The sequence below is a fragment of the Lygodium microphyllum genome, chromosome 30 (assembly GCF_053477565.2).
Source record: "Lygodium microphyllum isolate KBCC chromosome 30, Lygodium_microphyllum_v1.1.10, whole genome shotgun sequence".
NCBI classification, from domain to species: Eukaryota; Viridiplantae; Streptophyta; class Polypodiopsida; order Schizaeales; family Lygodiaceae; genus Lygodium; species Lygodium microphyllum.
In genome coordinates this window covers 27694295-27718083 of record NC_141164.1, presented here as the reverse complement: position 1 = coordinate 27718083, position 23789 = coordinate 27694295, and the positions used below count along the sequence as shown (strand labels likewise).

The following is a 23789-nucleotide window of genomic DNA, read 5'->3' as shown; positions in this document are numbered from 1 at the left end:
AGAATATGTCTATAACAACACAATTCATACTTCTATGGTTTAAGCACCATTTGAGATTATAAATGCAAAATCACTCTTACTATCTATTCTCAAAACAAAGGAAAATATATTTCATACCAATGAGTTCGTACATGATATGGATATAGCTTTTGTCCAAGTTACACGAACTATCCAAAGATCTTAAGAAAATTTTTAAAAAGCAATAGATAAGTATCAAATGCATTTGATTTTATAAAAAGGAGATTGGATATGGCTAAAATTTGACAAAGCTCATCTAAGAAGCTCTAACAAGCCTTCATTCCAAGTCACTAAGCTTACGGCAAGAAATTACGGGTCATTTCAAGTTACTAAAAAGATTAATGATGTTTGTTGTAGATTACATCTTTCGGAGAATTGGAGAATTCGTAATGCTTTTCATATCCATCTTTTACAGCCTTATAAAGGGCCTCCACCATTGGTGCCTATTAAAAAAAAGGATCCACCTGAAGTAGATAAATAGAAGGAGATACTTTAACTAGAGCAATAGCCTTTTATATGATCAAGAAACGAGAAAGAAACATTTCTAGAAAACTCTTGAAATTTAAAAATTACTCTCATTTAGATTCTAAATGGATGCCAAAAGAGTATTTTAAAGACTATCCAAAATACTTGTATCTTATGAAAAAGCTATAGGATTAAAAATACTTCAAGCAACATCTTGAGAACAATACAAATTTCAAGAGGAAGAGATGTAACCAACCTTTTATATATAAATTGCTACCAAGCCTATATAATGAAGTTCTCCGAAATCTAAATTTGGCGACTCCTAAAATTTAGCAGGTTACTATTTTTAAAAGTTGCTCTAATGGAAATTTTAAGCATGACTCTGAAATTTCGTAAGGAACAATTTTCTCTTCAACACCTATCTCAAATCCTTAACCATTTTGAGAGATTTTTAGAGTACAATGTTTAAAAGCTTCTTTCTCTAGAAAAATGACATGTGACATCTAAAATAGAACATGTGTCATTTTGAAGAGATATCTGTCTCTACACTTATCATTTGTAACCTCTACTTTTCACTTTTGAACACCGAAGCCCCACACTATATATTGGAGTTCTCTCTCTCTCTTCATTTGATATAAGATCTCATGCTGAAATTTGAACCACGTGCTTTGTTTTCTCCTATCTTTCTCTCATCCAAGAAGCACCTTCTACTTAGTTTGATCTAATCCAAGCACTAAAGAAAAAAATCAGCTTGTTGTCAAAGTTTATAGAAATTAAGATGTCAAAAACCCTAATTTTTAAAATTACAACAAATCAGTCATTTCCCTCTCACAGTGGTACACACACACACACACACACACACACACACACTCTCTCTCTCTCTCTCTCTCTCTCTCTCTCTCTCTCTCTCTCAATTTTCATGGTGAAATTTGATCGAGTTGATTAGTTCAAAGAATTGTCATTCCTACATTATTCCCCGCATTTACAAGTCCTGGATAACTCTTTGACTAATTACACATAGCCATGAACATAGTTGCATAGAAATGTACTTTAAACCTATAGAAAATGTATAAAAGGTTTAGACCTTATGAAACTCATTAATCCAACAAAATAACTTTTTTTTAAAATACGCCTCATTTCATATTTTAAGTTGTACATTTTATGCTTTTCTAGAAACATGTCAGAATTTGAAATTTAAATGTCATTACTTTGTTATTTGAATGTAAATAGTATTATGATAGGCGTATCTGGTGGTGTTTCCACAATTGACACAATCCGCACGTGTCAAAAACTAGTTTTAGACTAACCAACTAGTATGACAACTCATAAAGAGAGCGATAGTAATGTGAGCCAACTAATAATGCCAAAGGTGCTTTTTGTCAGAAAAGAAGCTTTACCCATAACTAAGCCATGGATCCTATGAAACTCTCAAGTCTTCAACGGTTAGCTACAAAAGGAGTGTAACATCAAATAGAGGCCATCAAGCTATACCCGGCTTAAGCAACCACCATAGCAATTTTCAACAATGGACTCAACAATGTTTTAGTGAAAAAGGCAGCTCTCTACAAGAGTAACAAACATAAAGGAGACACAACCAATTGGAATACAAGAAAAACATTAACTATTGAACCGAGATTCAGATCCCAGTTAGTATCAAACTCAACTATTCCTGCACATTGAATCACAGCCAAGGAGTTGTTACTGCATCGGATAGCTCTAGCAGTAGGTTATTCCAAGATGAGGATATTGTGAATTAGTGTCATATAATGGGTAAGTTCCATTGTCCACAATCCCCTTGGCCAAATTGCAACATGGAAAGGTGGGGTGGGCCTCTACTTTCCAAGATTGGTTAGGATTTCAGCTTGTAGATATGGACCAAGTTCTCATCTTGTTAGGCCTCTAAGGATGCAATATGGGCTTGTGGAGCAAAGTCCAATGATCTGACAAACACCAAAATCCAATGATCTAGCAAACGATTTAAATCTTCTTTCTAGTGTCAAGAAGGGTATCGATAGTGATGGCTACCTTTGTATCACATTACCCATGGGTCTCCATGGGCCATGGCAATTGTCCAAATTTTGGGGACAATGTGTTGCGAGCCATGACATGTATCCAAATTTTGGGGACAAAGGCAGCTCTCTACAAGAGTAACAAACATAAAGGAAGCACACCCAATTGGAATACAAGAAAAACATTAACTAAAATCGAACCAAGATTCAGGCCCTAGTTAGTGTCCAACTCAACCATCCCTGCACATTGAATCATGGCCAAGGAGTTGTTACTATATCGGATAGCTCCAACAATAGGTTGTTGCAAGATGAGGACATTGTGAATTGGTGTCATATAATGGGTAAGCTCCATTGTCCACAATCCCCTTGGCCAAATGGCCACATGGAAAGGTGGGGTGGGCCTCTACTTCCCAAGACTGATTAGGATTTCAGCTTGTAGATATAGACCAAGTTCTCATCTTGTTAGGCCTCTAAGGATGCAATATGGGCTTCTAGACCAAAGTCCAATGATCTAGCAAATGATTCAAAGCTCCTTTCTAGAGTCAAGAAGGGTATTGATAGTGATGGCTACCTTTGTATCACATTATCCATGGGTCTCCATGGGCCATGACAATTGCCCAAATTTTGGGCATAGTGTTGCCGGCCATGACATTTGTCCAAATTTTGGGGACAAAGTGTTATCACTGTTAGGATATGCTAGGATTTGCATAGAGAAAAACACAAAATGTACAAACATGATTAAAACACTAGCTTAAGTCAAAACACAAAACGCAAAACGCAAAACACAAAAACACAAACACAAACTCAGAAGAAAGAGAACTCTAAAGTGAATGAATCAATGTTGTAAATGAACAAGCAAATGTACAAAATGCTCGAGGATCTTGAGTGCAGTAGCCCCTAATTAGAGCAAAGGCTGACAAAGGAAAGCGCTGAAAACACAAAAACGACATGTTATAGATGCAAACGCAAATCGGGCTGATGCTGGAAATGAAAGGGCAGCAGGTTGGAAACTAGAATGCAGCAGTTTTTGGGGCTAGAACTAGTAAACACAGCAATGTAACTGCCTAAAGATGATGGCAGCTGCTCACCAACAGCAATAGGAGGTTAGGCAATGATTGTAGACCACGTAGCAACAGTCACTGGGGGCTAGACAACTAGTAGAGGAGGCCTGATAGCTGAAACTTGTAAGACAAGGATGGATTGAATGGTAGGCAACCTATCTATTCATAGATGCAAAAGGATCCTCCCAAATTAAGGTTTTGCTTATGGCACACAAAAACTTTCTAGGACCACGCACCATTTAACACAACATTTGGTAATTTATATGTTTTGGGGCTGTTTTAAAGAGTTGGTCAGTTTGTAATGTATTTTTAGCTCAACAACCACTACTTTTCAATCCACAGCGAGGCTACGAGTAGTTACCTCTACCAGACGGGCAAAGGTCTAAGTGATCTAGCCTATGTGACCTTGGCCTTTGAATGAGACTCGTCATCAAAATGGCCTACCTTTTGGCAATTTTAGCAAAACTTATTATCCTTTGGGAAATTATGCTAACCTTACTCACATCTTGATTGGGAACTGATCTACTCACTCACCAATCTTTTTTATCTTGTTATTCTTGCAAAACACATAAGTTGGCAATCAACCTCATAGAAGGTGGGTAATTGTGACCATGAGATAGTTTATTGCATAAGATTTAAGTATTCAGGTAGCATGTTTAAGAACACAGTGACTTGCCACCATTTGACTTTGGAAGGTGTTATAAGATCCGAGATATACGCTCGACTTTCTTATATACTTAAAATATATATGGCGAATATTATGTTGGCACAGAGGGAGAATAGATGAGAGAAAAGAAATATGTAGAGAGAGAGAGAGAGGTAGAGAAATTGGCAACACACTAGGGACTGGAAGATGGGCCAATTCTTCCCCTTGTGGAGTTATATTATTGACAAGGAGCAAGCTCCTCCGTTACACATAAGCCAGTTCTTACTTGTAGATCTTGGAAACAAGATCACGGTTCCTTGCATGGTATACAACCGGCTAACACTTGCACAACTTGGAAGTTGGCACCTTTTGATCCTTCTTGAGTCTCCTTCTCTCCTACACAATATGTGTAGGGCTCTCCTCTTGGCGCTTGATTTCAGCAAAGCTTCCGCAGCACTTGCACCTTCTCTTCTCCTCTTGGAACTTGATTTCAGCAGAGCTTCCGTAGCACTTGATTTCAGCAAAGCTTCCACAGCACTTGCACCTTCTCTTCTCCTCTTGGATACATGCAAAGTGATGCTTCCTTTTACCTCTCTTACACCCAAGGAGAGCCTCCTCTTTTATAGGCTTTCAAAAGCTTCTCTTCTTGGAGAGAGACTTGAGTTGATCTTCATGCAAGATGTGGTTGTTCCAGGACCTACTCTGGAGCACTAATTTTGAGATATCTCTCTATGCGTTGTTCGGATGAAAAAATATCCAACACGAAAGTTGTAGATCTCATTGTTTTCGATAACCCTCGTGACCCGTTTTTACAGATCGTCTTTTTATCGCGAGATATTTTAAAAATGGATTCACCATGTCTTTTTTAAAAAAGAACAGCTTCTCAAACTGTCCTCTCAACTTGTGGTCCATACAACCACCTTAAGGAGAGTTCGTTAAATTGCCTTGGGCCTCAACCTTAAGATTGACTTCCACACAAAAGCTTGTGTCTTTTTAGACCTTAGAAAGAGAAAATCACTTCCAGAGAATCACGTCTCTTGTCTTTCTTAGTGAGAGAATTACCTCTCTTGTCTTTCTTAATGAAAGAAAAGACCTTAAACCTTGACTTGTAAGGGAGAGGATGACCCCAAATGAATGCAATGCTCATTACACACAAGTAAACGTTCCTAGGCGTCCTCGGATGCACACATAAATACATATACACAATGCTAATGCACTTTCTCTTCTTAGAACTTAATCCATCTTCATTTATGTGTAACTCCTTGGCTCTTGTGTACACTCTTACACTTGGCAAACACTTCTTTCCCCCTTCATAACTTGTACTGCCTGTACCAGATATCCCCGTCATAGTGCTCTAATCACCCCATTAAGTGATGCACTAGGAATATTGGTCTCTAAATGGTCTCATGGCCATGCTAAATCATCATCAACACTTAAAGAAAAGTGAGTCATTAATTTATTGACATGAATTTATTAAATAGAGAATGCGTAATAAGCAATCAATTTAGTGAAAGAGGGCTAGTTGTGGCAAATTCAACAAGCAACACTAATACTCATCTAACTTGACTTTCAAATCATCCTCAATAATATTGAATGCTTTGAGCTCACGGTGGTTTATGTGACGGGTACAATTGCAAGCCACCTAGCAGTCGCTGAAGTATGCCCAATGCTTGGATGCAAAGTCAGTGTTGTACTTGAGAGTGGAATTCGTACATAAGATCCGGCATTAACTCGACAATGGTTGTGGCACTATGGTTCTTCTAGGATCAAATCACCTCATATGAAAACCAGATTGGAATTCCTGCCCTTGAATGAGGTCCAACAGGTCCTGCAAATCCAACATGTGCTGCATCAAAGTTAGACCACATTGTATAATTCAACTCATTGAAACGAGTCCTATCACTAAACCTATTGTTGGATGGAGCAGGAGACCGGGACTAGAAGTGAGGAGATGCATATCTGGATGGAAAAACATTAGAAGATGGTCGGGTGGATATTACATGCAACACCTAGGTGATTGTCATGTGCACTCCAAGAGTGCAACCAGTATAAGCAGGATATTTTGGAAAAGAGTAGGATTGCCCACTAGACATCAACATAGATGCTAACTATGTCCATTTGAGTGATTGTTGGGACTTGATACATGTGGGATGGATACCATCTTGAGCTACACCATCAAGGCTAGCATTATAATTGTAATGCATCTACACCTACCCCAACTAATTAATTCTCATGACATTTCAACCAAGGCTACAACAGATGGTGGAAGTTCAAACCATTCAGACAGAAATGCTTACCCCACCGTTTTCTCCTTGTGGCTGCCTTGCTAGTTCATTCATCTGTTCCCTTGTGATAATGGCCTTCCCAATGAAAATTTTGAGACTGCCCTCACGTGAATAAAACATATCATTTGAGATCCAAGATTCACACTTGTTAACTCCTTATAATGTGACAATGACCTCCCTAAACAAAATTATGAGACCGTCCTCAGGTGAATAAAACAAAATGTATGAGATCCAAGATTATGACTTCTCAACTCCTTCAATAAGCATTCATCCAAAGCAAGTCTGAAGAGAAATTTTGATTTTGAACTAGATACAATACAACGAAAAACTTCACAATGCACATCATGATTTGTCAAGAAAGGCAGCCACTGTTCTAAACCATCCCCAAATAGGAAAACTAGCTTACCTACTACAGCAACCCGAATAAGAACACTTCACACAGCAGGTCTGAACAACATTATTGATCCAATTGAAAAGTAATGTACCACTGCAATGTGCATTTACTTAGAAACATACAAAGATGGTGTGAAAAACATACCATAAGAATCTCAAAGCATCCATGAGCTCTGGAGTATGCGTTGAGGTCACTGAACCATGTTTCAAACTATGTTGTAACACCAGAACTCTCAAGTACTCACCAAGCTGTTCATGCATTGAAGGTGCTCCTAAAACTCCTGCTAAGAGTAATGGAAGAACACACAATATTGCCAAGCGTTTATCTGTGTCTGTTCTGGGCTTCAAAGCTGCAAACAGGGACACCTTTTTATACTTAGAGATGCCAAAAATATGAAGCAAATTCTAAGATGGAAAACTCCTTGATAAATTGTAATGGCAACATGTTTATCCTCTAACCTTTGATACGGGAAACAAGACTGACAGGAAACTTAGAAATATCAGCATCATCACCAACCGCAGTAAGAAAGATTGGTACCATTATCATAGAGAGATAATGATTCCCAAACCACTTGATGATTGCTAAAAGCAGCTGGAGATTCAATCAAGAACACCATGAATATCTAGCATAATGTTTAAGATGGGAGTTTCATAGCTTAGCTTTACCTTTGTTAGCCGAGTTCGCAGAGAATCTTCTCTGGATGGAAGCATACATGCCAATTGTAGCAACAATGGCAAACAATCTGTATGAATCCATTCGAAAGCTGGCCACTCCTCCTGGCTCCTGAATATAAATCTAAGTATCATAGTTGATTTTAGAAATAGTATACATATAGTGTGATCAGATAAAAGAACCTCACCTGAGATAGCTTTCAATCAGCTTTTCTGTAAAGAAATTTTCCTCTTCAGGTGCATTGGATGTCTCACCAATAGGACCTTGATTGGCATAAGGGCTTGTCATTTTTGCCAACTCATAAACTTCTGGAAACAACTCTATTAACATCCTTAACAAAACATCCACATTCCAGCGTTCCCTCTCCCCCAAAACACGGAGGCAGGCTTCCAAAGACCCTTCCACTCCTGAAACTGGTGGACAATTCTGGAAAATAGGATTTGATAAAGTCAGTGCCTAACTGCTTGAAATGCACAGCCTTTGTCCCAGCTGAAAAATAACATAATAACTTTACGCAACAATCATATTTGAGCAAATATGTAGAATATAGGAAAAAACATGTACAAGCACATGCATGCATATATATCATTATGTACATACAATTAAAAACATGCATACATATCCATATGTATCAACAATTAAAAACATGCTTATATGTATACCCACATATGTACACGCATCAAAAGTTGAGCTTGTAAAGGCAGGAAGTCACAACTTGGGACTAACATCTGTTTGCCCCCTTTACTTTTCCTGAAGTCAAGGGAAATCAAACCCACCTAAAGATTATTACCCTTCTTTCATTCTGATATTAAGCCTGCTTTGAGAAACTAGAAAGGCAAAACCAGGCCTTCAAATTTTGGTCGATTCTGGTGGAAGCCACAAAACCCCCCACCCCCACCCCCCAAAAAAAAACAAACAAACAAAATTTTCTGATGTCTGAAATTTCAGCGAGTTCAAATAGTGAGTCTTGAAACATTGTTTCAAGATGTCTCACTAAATAGGTTTCAGTATTTACATTTGCTTCAGTGGCATACTGCTGCTTGAGAGAACTACTACATGTAAACATGGAAGTGCTTCTAGTCTCTAGAACAAGACTTGTTAGAGAAAACGTAGACTAACTTTTCCATCAAGATTAGTTGTCTTCTTCAAATCCTCTGACCAGTTTTTATCATGTGTTCTCCATAAGGATGCTCATATGGCTGTATTTGTGTATGTGAGCATTGGCTTCAAGAATAGGGCATCCTAGTTTCCAAAAGAGTCTCATGGGTCTCTATGAGAGTGGATGAAGCACTCATTGACTGTTGGCCATTTACACCCCAAATGACCCAACAGGATAGAAGACACCCTAACTCAGTCTTTACCGTGTGTTTGATCGTTTAGTAGAGCCTTTGGAGAACAAGAGGGCAGATTATTGACATTGTCAAAGGAGAAGAGCACTGGATTTTATCTTCCGAATTCAAGATCGGACACTTGGTGTTACATCCTTGGACATTCGGATGGGTGCTAGTAGCACTTGTCATAGTGGTTATGAAGTGACTTAGTGCATATGCACTAGGGACACTTCAGGGTTAGGACAACCAAGTCCTATTTATAGGACTCAAGGCCTTGTTTTGCATATTCATTGTGTGATCACCACTCTTGGACTCTTGGCATGTTCGCCAACACATCTGTACATCGGGATGCTGTGGGTTGGTGGTATGAGATGCCAACACACGGGATGTGATCATCATCCGAAGTGCTATTAGCTCTCAGGCTCGAGGGTGAGCCCCTTTGGCTCTATGGCTAGGAGGTATCTAATGTCCAGTCCCTTATATTCATGAATGTGGCTTGTGTCATGTCTACTGTGCAAGTTGGATCCTAGGGGGACATTTCATTGGTCAAATGGGTGCTAGTAGCATTGGTCACAGTGGTTATGAAGTGACTCAGTGCCATGCACTAGGAATACTTTGGGATTAGGGCACCCAAGTCCTATTTATAACACTCAAGGCCCTATTGTGCATATTCATTGTGTGATCACCACTCTTGGACTCTTGGCCTGTTGGGGCTGACACATTCGTACACCAGAATGGTGTGGTTGGTGATATGGGATGCCAACCCTTGGGATGTGATCATGATTTAGAGTGCTACTAGCTCCCAAGCTCGAGGGTGAACCCATTTGGCTCTATGTCAAGGAGGTGAGTTTGATGTCCAACCCCTTATATTCGTGAATGTGGCTTGTGTCATGTCTCATATACAAGTTGGATCCTAGGGTGCTATGAGATCAGAGGCCACTTCCACCATCTATTCCCAAAGGGATTCCAGTCACTATCCAAGGTGGACTTCCCAGATCGGCACTACCTTGGACTCTTTCTTTTGGAGTGATGTCGCCATAGAGATTACCTCTTGAAGTCTGTAGGAAGGTATCTTGCAAATCCACGACAACACACTCTTACTGACTCCACAAGGAGTTACCCTTTACATAACCAACAAAGATGTAAAGTACACCGCCCACAACCTACTAATCCATGTTCCCGCTCGAGGCACCACCAGATCCAAACAACACTGACAAGCCATTGAGCAGCCCTACCTCCACAATTCTGTGTGTCTCTATTGAATAGAGAGATGTCTTGGAATGATACTTATCCCCATACAAGTTCTTACACTATCTGACCTCTAATGCTTTGTTTAATATTTCCAATTATTTGTTCTTTCCTAGCTAGATGTTTCCTTTATGGTCAAGGTTGTCTCTGTATATACTACGATATGATCCATACGGTACGGCATGTGTTAGTACGATTTTGCACGAAAAAATAGAGTACCTTTTGCCACACCCCTCCCCAACCTCTTTTTTTTCAAGCATCAACCTTTCACACACACACACTCTCTCTCTCTCTCTTTTTTTTCATAAACACACACACACACACACACACTCTCTCTCTCTCTCTCTCTCTCTCTCACATAAAAGGTAATTGTATTAATTACGAAAAAAAGGTACAAGTTTTCATGATTACAAGATACAAGATGGTTCTAAGCCATCGTGTGTAAAATCTCAGTACTAAACAACAAAAGAGTTACAAAAATCATAGCAAGGAGGCAGAGGAAATTGCCATATGCCAAGGAAGTAAGTCCTCCCGAGGGAGTAAGTCAGAGTGCCGAATGAGATCTATTTGCCAATGCAAGAGACCTTTAAGCCTCGCAATATGTCCCGGAACATTAGAGGCCGAATCAAAAAGAAAGGCATTCCGAGTGGTCCAATTGTGTCAGCATCCCCAGTATCTAAGAAACTGAAACAAGATCTTCATATGCGACTGTGCCGGTGTGGGGTATTTTGGCCATACAAAAACCCAACCAAAAGGGCTTAGCGAGAAACCAAGCACTGCTCGCCAAACCGCTGACAAGAGCGACCAGATATTCTTAGCGAGAGGGCAAGAAATAAATCGATGACGGGCCAATTCCACAGTAGTGGTGCAAAAGAAACAATTGCCGTTAGAGATTCGACGCTTGGAAAGGGCTGAAGCAAGAGGAAGACCACCAATCATCACCCTCCAAAGAAAGACCTTGCATTTGAAAGGTGTCTTGTTCAACCAGTCCTCCATCACAGTTGCCTTCCACCATGACTGAGATTTCCGCAATCCCCATACAGTATTAGCTTTAGTAACCAGCCATTGATGATCTTTAATCAGAAGATGATACACCTGGTTAGCTGAGGCCTTCTCCAAATTCAACCGACCTGCAAGGTCCAGTCCTGCCAAGTACGATCCAAAGCAAGGGCAGGGAAGGGTTGCCTACTCTGGAGCACTAACAAAAGCTATTCTCATAAATCACGATATCCATGAGGGATTCTGAAAAGCCTCCTGGCTATACGAAACGATATCAAGACATTACGACTGGCAAGGGTGGCATCTGCAACTAAAGTCAAGCCCAAACGTGCCATGCGGTTAAATTTTGGTCTAAGCTCATGTTTGCCTTTCCAAGAAAGTAATCGCGAGGCTGCCAACAATTCCAGTTGAAAAGAGTTAGTATGTAAGTGGTCCTCCACTGGATGCCAACGTGTCTTCTGGAGAACCAATTTCTAGGAGCAGACCAAATGAGCAAGCAGGGATGAGGAAGGACTAGAAAACCGAGATTCTGCATTAAGAACATGCCACCAAGAGCTCCAAATTTGTATATTACCATGCACAAGCCCGCGATCCTCGAGAAAATAACGGGCTATAACGACCCACGCGTGATGATCCACGCACATGGCACGAAAAAGAGACCAACGAAGTGCTAGCATATGAGTTTCGGCATCCAAAATAGCCCCACCACCCATGCGTTTGGGGGTACATGTATGGGACCAAGAAATCCATGAAATGCCTGTCTGCAAGGAATCCTTCTTCCATAACATGAAACGAATGTGCTGAGTAAGAGCATTCAAAGTAGTAGTAGTCCAAGGCAGCAATGGCAAGAAATATGTGACCATTGGCAACATAATTGTCTGAGCCACTTTGAGGCGAACATGGAAGGGCCAAGCATGTGACTTCCAATACAGAAACTTAGCTGCTAGTTTCTGTGAAATCCACTCTAGTAGTTGCTTTGGCCGAACATCAAGACCCAAAGGATACCCAAGATGCCTAACAATGGAACCACAGGGAACAACCTGTCCCTGCCAGCCCAATGACCGTAAATCGGACTCCGTGCAACTGAGAATGGCTGATTTAAAAGCATTGATATGAAGACCAGACGCATGACCAAAGAGCATCCAAACATCTAATGCTTTGCGAAGATTGTCCTTGTCCGCACGCAGAATCATAAAGCTGTTATCAGCCAAAGATTGAGTAATGAAGTGTTGTCCAAAAGGAAGAGACAATCCAGCCAACTGAGTAGAAGCTGCCATAGAAGGGATGAGTCGCAAGGGCAAAGAAGAGGGGACTCAAAGGGCAACCCTGTCTCACAGAGCGTGCAAGGACAAATGGCTCAGTAACACCACCATTTAGCATAACTCGCGAATAAGCCATAGCACTAATGGTATAGATCAAGCGGGACATCCGAGTACCAAAGCCCATAGTAGACATAAGTTCTGCAATGAAAGACCATTCTAAATAATCAAAAGCCTTTTCCAGATCCAATTGAACCAATACCACTTGCTAATTAGAGTGCCTTGCATAGTCAATAGCCATTTGTACATTTAAGATATTATGCAGAATGTTTCGGCCCTTAATGAAACCATATTGAAGAGGATGCACAATGGCCGGAAGATGCTTGTGGAGCCGATTCGCCATCACTTTGGAAAAGATTTTATACATCCAACCCATCAAAGAAATTGGTCTCCAATCTTTCAACATTGACGGCGAAGGGACTTTTGGAAGCAGTTTGATAAGACCTTCTTTCCATGAGGAAGGCATGAACCCCATTTCCCAAACCTGCTGAAACATAGACGTCAATGGTTTCACCAGTTGAGTAGCAGAAATCTCAAAGAATTCATTGGTGAGACCATCCCAACCGGGACTTTTATCCTTGGGCAGGTGTAACAAAACATCCGTAACCTCCGCCTCACAAATATCTATCTCCAAAGTAGATTGCATATCAAGTGGAACCTGATTGCGGACCAGATCATAGAAAACTGAGCGTGCATGAGTAACTTGGTCAGAAGGTGAAGGAGAAGAACCAAGAAGATCTAGAAAATAATTCCCGCACATATTCACAATAGTCTGAGGATCAACGACCATTCGGCATTTTGGATCCTGAAGTCTAGTCATATTTTCTCGAGCAGGAGATGCATGTAGAGCTCGAAATAACTAATGAGTCTGACAAGCACTATCTTGCAAATTCTCTGTCAAATTTTGCAATTTGGCCTACTAATAAGATTTCAACTAAAACGCTTTAATAAGATCAACCAAACGCATCGCCAGTGACAGCAGAAATACATCATCTGGAGTGTCCCCCAGCAGAGAACGAACCAAAGCCAGTAAGTCCTCCGCTGCATGCCGACGCCGCCGACAAAGAGAGGCATGATGGATCCCATACTGCCGACCAACCCGCTGCACATTAGAGAGCAATCATTCAAAAGAAGCATTGCCCTCAGCGGCGAAGTCCAATAAAAATCTATCAATCAATTGCTGCATACATCCCTGAAAGATTGAAGCTTCAAAAAAGAAGAGTTGAAGCGCAAAGGGAGTCTATCCAGGAATTGCTTAAAAGGTGCAATGGGTTGCACAAGTATCTCAAGCTGTAGAGGGAAATGATCCAACAAGGCGCAACACTTTCATTTCCATCATCTCAAGAAGAAAATCATCATCCTACATGATGTACATGCGGTCCAACCGCGACCATGTAGTGGCATACTGCGCAGAATGGAAAGTAAACCCTGTAGAAAAAGGGTGTAGCCAAGACCAAAGATCTTGCTTAAGTACAGCAAGAGCAAACGCATTCCACACACGACTTTCCGGAGCGTCCATCACCGAATGCTCTAATGTGGACTGTGAAGAATCAACACACATATTAAAATCCCCCATCAAAAAACCCCGTCTACCAAGTGACAAGGAGGCTTGCAAAGTATTCCAAAGATCCCGACGGGCTAAAGGGTCATTCGGAGCATAGAGGCCCAGCAATCATAAGATCTCTCCTTCAAATAAAACTTCAATCACCACAAAACGGCCATGTACATCATTTTTAATAAGAACAGGCTGATATTTCTCATGTACAATCATAAGCACACCAAAATAATGCATGGCATGTGTCCCTACATAAAACAAGTGAAACCCATGGCAATCCACAACTTTTCTTGCTTCACCGTGACTCTTGTGGTCAACAGCACACAAGACATCCCACTGATTCTCATGCACTACAGTCCACATGGCATGTTGCTTATGGCGAGAACAAATGCCTCGCACATTCCACGTGGCTATCTTCATGTGTATTCAAAAAGAAAATCAAGAACGAGGCACAGCTTGCCTCGATTTAACCTTTTCTGCTAGAATGTCAAGGACTCTCTCATCCAAAAAATTAGCTAACACGGCAAAAGAGTTCTGACGGCCAGCTTTAGAGATAGACGGAATATCCAGTGTCTTGGGAATGGAACAGGGATAACGACGATCCCATGGGGTAACCACATTACCTCTAGTATCAAAAGCCAACTTAGCAGGTGGGCCCTTTGGACCGTCCGTATATACTTTCCGAGTAGACTGATTACGGGGAGCAGAAGAAACCATAGTATGAGCAGTGTGCTCCGAAGACAACATTTCTTTCCTGCGCATATAAGTGTGCATGGAATCTATGAAGCATTAGGCCCAGTATCCACCATGCCAGCATCAAACCTTTCACCTTTTTTGGCACGTACATTTACCCAGTCATTGCCACGGAAATCCAAACCTGAAACATGTTGTTTACCTTTATCCAAAACTTTAAGTGGCTGGGTTGCATCCTGCGATGGAGCATCAAGCACCATATCTTTCATGGGCAGCACAACATGCTCAACATCTGAAGTCGGTTGCTTCTCTAGGCATTCGGCCATAAAATGCCCCAATTTTCCACACGAAAAGCAATGCCCTGCAAAGTTGCCCCATTTCAAACGAAAGTGCAAAGGATGCATGCCAAAGCAATTAAGACATAACCAAGCCGGCCTTTTCCTAGCAGTGTCCCATAACATACACAAACGGTTACGATTCATGGCCCTTAGGCTCGGGGGGACCAGAACAGTGCCCACAACGGCCATGGCATCCTTTAACAATGGCCAATAGATAGCCGGACAATTTTCCACTTCAACCCACACCGGGCATTCACGTTGAAGCACGCACTGAAAATCTGCCATTAGGTGCCATGGCACAACATGGACCAAACGGCGATCAAAGAACAATGGCACTTTAGACAGGAGATCAGCACAGTGCTTCTCAGATTTCAACAGCACCTCATAGAAGCCTCGGGACCCAACAAAAATCTCCTCAACACACTCCCCTTGTAGTAGATTGTGCAGCCACTGGCGAATATGGAAAAGCACTGGGATCCTGCCAGTGAAGAAGAGTATAACAGCACGGTCATAAAACACCGAAAATGAGCACAAGACATTTTTCGGGTCCACCGTGGCTTCCAGAACATCTTCAGTTCCAGAGTCAAAAAAAGCTTCATGATTATGTTGGACATAATCGCCAAGCAGAGTGTTGGCAAACTCCAGCAAATGCTCCCAGTCAACATCCTGAGAATCCGCAGAATCAGAGGCAACCTGAGCATAAGAACGTTCCTGATGATCCATTCTCTCTTCCGAAGTATGCTTGGTGTGTTTGCCCGCAGGCTGGACGTCACGACCAAGAGGCATCTCCTATGTGCAAGGAAACATATCCTGTGGTTCCTCTATATCAGAATCCGGACCAAGGGCTGCTACCGTTTGGTCGATAAAAGCCATATCCAGACCAGCCATGTTGTATCACCACTTGTGCTGGTCAGATGCAGAGCCAGGAGCTCACGGGCGGTAGAAACGAATGCAGGCCTCTCTCTCTCTCTCTCTCTCTCTCTCTCTCTCTCTCTCTCTCTCTCTCTATGCAGATTTTGCACAACTGCAAATCCAGGTTACAGCAGGGCTGCAGCAACACGACTGCCTGCAAAGTCACATAGAGTGCACAGAGTACAGTAGTAAATGGGCAGGATCAGAATCTGGTTCGTCGAGCTGAAATGACGCTTCCTTTCGTTGACGATCAAGATTAGGGTTTCCTGCAACGTGGCGCATGTGCAGATCAGGAGGAGCTCGATCAGGTGAACCATAGACCAGCAGGGCATTCGAAATCAGGGGGCATCTGCAGTGTGGCGCAGGAGGAGATTGTCTGAAGGCGCAGGTCCAGGCGACTGTCAGGCAACTAACGGCTCGTTCCTTCAGTAGGCTCAGCAGGCGAGATTTCGACGGAAGGCTTGACGTGGACGTCAAGGCAGAACGAGCTCCACGCAGGTCCGGTGGGAGATCTCCCACAGCGCGTAGGCCAGGAGGCACGTCGCCAGGTCACAGGGGAGCCAGATCCGCCATCGCGTCATCTCTCTCTCTCTCTCTCTCTCTCTCTCTCTCTCAAGCCTACACTTCTATTATTTGTATGATCATTTATATATCATGTATCCAATCCCATCTATTTACTTGTAACTTGTATGTTGTAGCACATATTGTACACAAGGCATATACTATAGAGGTTTTGGCATGTTACCCTCAAGTAAACATCTTATATACTCTAATAGCATTGCTCTTTAGACTTTACACACTTATTCTATCATCTTTAGTCCAAAATACCCAAAATGATTTTTTTTTCGTACTACTATCGTACCATACCTTATACAATCCTAAGGTACCATTTAGTACCATATTTTATCATACTGTACGGTATCGTACCTGATAACTATGATTATGGTTTCTTTATTCTATTTGGAAAACATGACAATTCCTTCAGCTTCAAATTTCTCTATTACTATCTCATAGGCCGATTTGGCCTTTTGTAGACATTAATACAACTCTCTCTTTTTTTTCCGTAAAAGGTAATTGTATTAATTATGAAAAAAGGTACAAGTTTACTTGATTACAAGATACACGATGACACTAAGCCATCATGTGTAAAGACCCCAATACTAAACTACAAAAGAGTTACAAAAGTCATGGCAAAGACGCGGAGAAAATTGCCATATGCCAGGGAAGTAAGTCCTCCCGAGGGAGTAAGCCAGAGTGCCGAATGAGATCTACCTACCAATGTAAGAGACCTTTAAGCCTCACAATATGTGCCGGGACATTAAAGGCCGAATCAAAAAGAAAGGCATTCCGAGTGGTCCAATTGTGCCAGCATCCCCAGTATCTAAGAAACTGAAACAAGATCTTCATATGTGGCTGTGCCGGTGGGGGGTATTTTGGTCAAACAAAAACCCAATCAAAAGGGCTTAGCGAGAAGCCAACCACTACGCACCAGACCGCTGACAAGAGCGACCAGATATTCTTAGCGAGAGGGCACGAAATAAATCGATGACGGGCCAATTCCACAGTAGTGGTGCAAAAGAAACAATGGCTGTTAGAGATTCGACGCTTGGAGAGGGCTAAAGCAAGCGGCAGACCACCAATCATCACCCTCCAAAGAAAGACCTTGCATTTGAAAGGTGTCTTGTTCAACCAGCCCTCCATCACAGTTGTCTTCCACCATGACTGAGATTTCCGCAGTCCCCATACAGTATTAGCTTTAGTAACCAGCCATTGATGATCTTTAATCAGAAGATGATACACCTGGTTAGCTGAGGCCTTTTCCAAATTCAACCGACCCGCAAGGTCCCAGTCCTACCAAGGACAATCCAAAGCAAGGGCAGGAAAGGGTTGCCTACTCTGGAGCACTGACAAAAGTTCTTCCCATAAACACGGTATCCACGAGGGATTCTGAAAAGGCTCCTGGCTGTACGAAAGGATATCAAGATGTTACGACTAGCAAGGGTGGCATCTGCAAACTGAAGTCAAGCCCAAACGTGCCATGCGGTTAAATTTTGGTCTGAGCTCATGTTTGCCTTCCCAAGAAAGTAATCGCGAGGCTACCAACAATTCCAGTTGAAAAGAGTTAGTATGTAAGCGGTCCTCCGCTGGATGCCAACGCGCCTTCTGGAGAACCAATTTCTAGCAGAAGACCAAATGAACAAGCAGGGATGAGGAAGGACTAGAAAACCGAGATTCTGCATTAAGAACATGCCACCAGGAGCTCCAAATTTGTGTATTACCATGCACAAGCCCGCGATCCTCGAGAAAATAACGGACTATAATGACCCACGGGTGATGATCCACGCACATGGCATGAAAAAGAGACCAACGAAGTGCCAGCATATGAGTTTCGGCATCCAAAATAGCCCCACAACCCATGCGTTTGGGGGTACATGTATGCGACCAAGAAATCCATGAAATGCCTGCCTGCAAGGAATCCTTCTTCCATAACATGAAACGAATGTGCTGAGTAAGAGCATTCAAAGTAGTAGTAGTCCGAGGCAGCAATGGCAAGAAATATGTGACCATTGGTAACATAATTATCTGAGCCACTTTGAGGCGAACATGGAAGGGCCAAGCCTGTGACTTCCAATACAGAAACTTAGCTGCCAGTTTCTGTGAAATCCACTCTAGTAGTTGCTTTGGCCGACATCAAGACCCAAAGGGTACCCAAGATGCCTGACAATGGAACCACAGGGAACAACCTGTCCCTGCAAGCCCAATGATTGTAAATCGGACTCCGTGCAACTGAGAATGGCTGATTTAAAAGCATTGATATGAAGACCAAAAGCATGACCAAAGAGCATCCAAACATCTAATGCTTTGCGAAGATTGTCCTTGTCCGCACGCAGAATCATAAAGCTGTTATCTGCCAAAGATTGAGTAATGAAGTGCTGTCCAAAAGGAAGAGACAATCCAGCCAACTGAGTAGAAGCTGCCATAGAAGATAACATCGAAAGAACCGGATGAGTCGCAAGGGCAAAGAAGAGAGGACTCAAAGGGCAACCTTGTCTCACAGAGCGTGCAAGGACAAATGGCTCGGTAACACCACCATTTAGCATAACTCGCGAAGAAGCCGCAATACTAATGGTGTAGATCAAGCGGGACATCCGAGTACCAAAGCCCATAGTAGACATAAGTTCTACAATGAAAGACCATTCTAAATAATCAAAAGCCTTTTCCAGATCCAACTGAATCAATACCACTTGCTGATTAGAGTGCCTTGCATAATCAATGGCCATTTGCACATTTAAGATATTGTGCAGAATGTTTCGGCCCTTAATGAAACCATATTGAAGAGGATGCACAATGGCCGGAAGATGCTTGTGGAGCCGATTCGCCATCACTTTGGAAAAGATTTTATACATCCAACCCATCAAAGAAATTGGTCTCCAATGTTTCAACATTGACGGCGAAGGGACTTTTGGAAACTGTTTGATAAGACCTTTCCATGAGGAAGGCATAAACCCCATTTCCCAAACCTACTGAAACATAGCCGTTAAGGGTTTCACCAGTTGGGTAGCAGAAATCTCAAAGAATTCATTGGTGAGACCATCCCAACCGGGACTTTTATCCTTGGGCAGGTGTAACAGAACATCCATAACCTCCGCCTCACAAATATCTATGCCTCACAAATATGTCTCCAAAGTAGTTTGCATATCAAGTGGAACCTGATTGCGGACAAAATCATAGAAAACTGAACGTGCATGAGTAACTTGGTCAGAGAGTGAAGGAGAAGAACCAAGAAGGTCTATAAAATAATTCCTGCACATATTCACAATAGTCTGGGGATCAATGACCATTCGACCTTCTGGATCCTGTAGTCTCGTCATATTTTCTCGAGCAGGAGATGCATGTAGAGCGCGAAAGAACTAATGAGTCTGACAAGCACTGTCTTGCAAATTCTCATTCAAATTTTGCAATTTGGCCTACTAATAAGATTTCAACTGAAACTCTTTAATAAGATCAGCCAAACTTATCACCAATGATAGCAAGAATACATCATCTGGAGTGTCCCCCAACACAGAACGAACCAAAACTAGTAAGTCCTCCGTTGCATGCCGACGCCGCCGACAAAGAGAGGCATGATGGATCCCATACTGCCGAGCAACCCGCTGCACATTAGAGAGCAATCGTTCAAAAGAAGCATTGCCCTTAGCGGCGAAGTCCAATAAAAATCTATCAATCAATTGCTGCATATAGCCCTGAAAGATTGAATGCTTCAAAAAAGAAGAGTTGAAGCGCAAAGAGAGTCTATCCAGGAATTGCTTAAAAGGTGCAATGGGTTGCGCAAGTATCTCAAGCTGCAGAGGGAAATGGTCCGACAAGGCACATTGCTGCAACACTTTCATTTCCATCATCTCAGGAAGAAAATCATCATCATGCATGATGTACATGCGGTCCAACCGCGACCATGTAGTGGCATACTGCGCAGAATGGAAAGTAAACCCTGTAGAAGAAGGGTGTAACCAAGACCAGAGATCTTGCTTAAGTGCAGCAAGAGCAAATGCATTCCATGCACGACTTTCCGGAGCGTCCATCACCGAATGCTCTAATGTGGACTATGAAGAATCAACACACATATTAAAATCCTCCATCAAAAAACCCCGTCTGCCAAGTGACAAGGAGGCCTGCAAAGTATTCCAAAGATCTTGGCAGGCTAAAGGGTTATTTGGAGCATAGAGGCCCAGCAACCAGAAGATCTCTCCTTCAAATAAAACTTCAATCACCACAAAACGGCCATGTACATCATTTTTAATAAGAACAGGCTCATATTTCTCATGTACAATCATAAGCACACCAAAATAATGCATGGCATGTGTCCCTGCATAAAACAAGCGAAACCCATGGCAATCCACAACTTTTCCTGCTTCACCGTGACTCTTGTGCTCAACAGCACACAAGACATCTCACTGATTCTCATGCACTACAGTCCACATGGCATGTTGCTTATGGCGAGAACAAATGCCTCACACATTCCACGTGGCTATCTTCATGTGTATTCAAAAAGAAAATCAGGAATGAGGCATAGCTTGCCTCGATTTAACCTTTTCTGCTAGAATGTCAAGGACTCCCTCATCCAAAAAATCAGCTAACATGGCAAAAGAGTTCTGACGGCCGGCTTTAGAGGTAGACGGAATATCCACTCTCTTGGGGGTGGAGCGGAGATAACGACGATCCCATGGGGTAATCACATTACCTCTAGTATCAAAAAGCCAACTTAGCAGGTGGGCCCTTTGGACCGTCTGAATATACTTTCCTAGTATATTGATTACGAGGTGCAGAAGAAACCATAGGATGAGCAGGATGCTCTGAAGACAGCATCTCTTTCCGGCGCATATAAGTGCACATGGAATCTTGTGAAGCATTAGGCTCGGTATCCGCTAGGCCAGCATCAAACCTTTCACCTTTTTTTGCACGTACATCCACCCAGTCATTGCCACGGGAATCCAAACCTGAAACATGTTGTTTACCTTTATCCAAAACTTCAGGTGGTTGGGTGGCATCCTGCGAGGGAGCATCGCACATCATATCTTCCATGGGCAGCGCAACATGCTCAACATCTGAAGTCTGTTGTTTCTCTGGGCATTCGGCCATAAAATGCCCCAATTTCCCACATGAAAAGCAATGTCCTGCAAAGTTGCCTGATTTCAAACGAAAGTGCAAAGGATGCATGCCAGAGTAATTAAGACGTAACCAAGCCGGCCTTTTCCTAGCAGTGTCCCATAACATACACAAACGGTTACGATTCATGGCCCTTAGGCTCGGGGGGACCAGAACAGTGCCCACAACGGCCATGGCATCCTTTAATAGTGGCCAATAGATAGCCGGACAATTTTCCACTTCAACCCACACCGGGCATTCACGTTGAAGCACGCGTTGAAAATCTACCATTAGGTGCCATGGCACAACATGGACCAAACGGCGATCAAAGAACAATGGCACTTTAGACAGGAGATCAGCACAGTGCTTCTCGGATTTCAACAGCACCTCATAGAAGCCTCGGGGCCCAACAAAAATCTCCTCAACACACTCCCCTTGTAGTAGATTGTGCAGCCACTGGCGAATATGGAAAAGCACTGGGATCCTGCCAGTGAAGAAGAGTATAACACCACGGTCATAAAACACCGAAAATGAGCACAAAACATTTTTCGGGTCCACCGTGGCTTCCAGCACATCTTCAGTTCCAGAGTTAGAAAAAGCTTCATGATTATGTTGACATTGTCGCTTCCGAAGTATGCTTGGTGTGTTTGCCCGCAGGCTAGAAATCAAGACCAGGGGGCATCTCCTCTGTGCAAGGAACCATATTCTCTGGTTCCTCTGTATCAGAATCCGGACCAAGGGCTGCCACCGTTTGGTCGATAAAAGCCATATCCGGACCAGCCATGTTGAATCACCGCTTGTGCAGGTCAGATGCAGAGCCAGGAGCTCATGGGTGGTAGAAACGAACGCAGGCCTCTCTCTCTCTCTCTCTCTCTCTCTCTCTCTCTCTCTCTCTCTCTCTCTCTCTCTCTCTCTCTCTCTCTCTCTCTCTCTCTCTCTCTCTCTCTCTCTCTCTCTCTCCTGTACAGAGGCGCTGTCCAGAGGCGTATTCTAAAGCACAGTCGATGGAACCTATGTGTTACCTGTCTGTCCCGATAATGCGTGTGGCAAGGCACAACCCTAACAGTGCAGGTACAGGAGGGCGAAACGTAGGGCTGGCAGACGACGGCAGGGCTGGACACTCGGCGGCAGAAGCGCATCAGGGCAGGGATCAGGCAACAGTCCACAAGGCCCAGGTCCGACGGCGACGGCAGGAATCCTGACGCACAAGGCGGACAGGCGACAACCAGGCGTAGAGCCCGCAGGTCGTCAGGCGGGCCACAGCAGGGCGGGGGACGCAGCCGACGGGCCTCCAGATGCAGGCGACGGGCCTGCGGGTGACAGCGACAGGGCTGCAAACGACGATGACGTGGCACAGGCGACGGGGCAACAAGCAATGGCGATGGGGCACAGGCGACGCACATCTTTTTTTTTTCGTAAAAGGTAATTGTATGAATTACGAAAAAAGGTACAAGTTTACATGATTACAAAATACACAAGGGCCCTAAGCCAACGTGTGTAAAAACCCAATACTAGGCTACGAAAAAGTTACACAAATCATGGCAAAGACCCAAAGGAAATTGCCATATGCCAGGGAAGCAGGTCCTCCCAAGGGAGCAAGTCCGAATGCCGAATAAGATCTATCTGCCAATGCAAAAGACCTTTAAGCCGGGCAAGGTGTCTCGGTACATTAGATGCCGAATCAAAAAGAAAGGCATTCCGAGTGGTCCAAGTGTGCCAGCATCCCCAGTATCTGAAGAAGTGGAATAAGATCTTCATATGCAATTGGGGCGGTGTGGGGTATTTTGGGCGCACAAAAACCCAATCGAAAGGGGTTAGTGAGGATCCCACCACTGCGCGCCAAACCTGTGACAAGAACGACCAGATATTCTTGGCGAGCGGGCAAGAAATAAATCGATGTCGGGCCGATTCTACAGTAGTGGTACAGAAGAAACAATTGCCGTTCGAGATGCAACGCTTGGAAAGGGCCGAAGCAAGAGGGAGACCACCAATCATGACGCGCCAAAGAAAGACCTTACATTTGAAAGGGGTCTTATTCAACCAGCCTTCCATCACAGTAGCCTTCCACCATGACTCAGATTTCCGCAATCCCCACACAGTATTAGCTTTCACAGCCAGCCAATGGTGATCTTTAATCAGAAGATGATACACCTGATTAGCAGAAGCCTTTTCCAGACTCAAGCGGCCTGCAAGGTCCCAGT

At 43.0% G+C, this 23789-nt stretch overlaps 1 protein-coding gene across 3 annotated transcripts in view; it reads right to left on the bottom strand.

The window, feature by feature from the left end:
* LOC148009646 (HEAT repeat-containing protein) overlaps nucleotides 1-23789 on the bottom strand; it is a 74072-nt gene that overhangs the window by 11374 nt on the left and 38909 nt on the right. For all 3 annotated transcript variants that reach the window (XM_087673254.1, XM_087673253.1, XM_087673252.1), the window contains exons 12-15: nucleotides 7738-7976; nucleotides 7544-7661; nucleotides 7337-7469; nucleotides 7023-7227 (exon numbers count right to left, since the gene is read on the bottom strand). In XM_087673254.1, the coding sequence (XP_087529380.1) occupies nucleotides 7023-7227; nucleotides 7337-7469; nucleotides 7544-7661; nucleotides 7738-7976 (695 nt within the window). The remainder of the gene's footprint in view (nucleotides 1-7022; nucleotides 7228-7336; nucleotides 7470-7543; nucleotides 7662-7737; nucleotides 7977-23789) is intronic.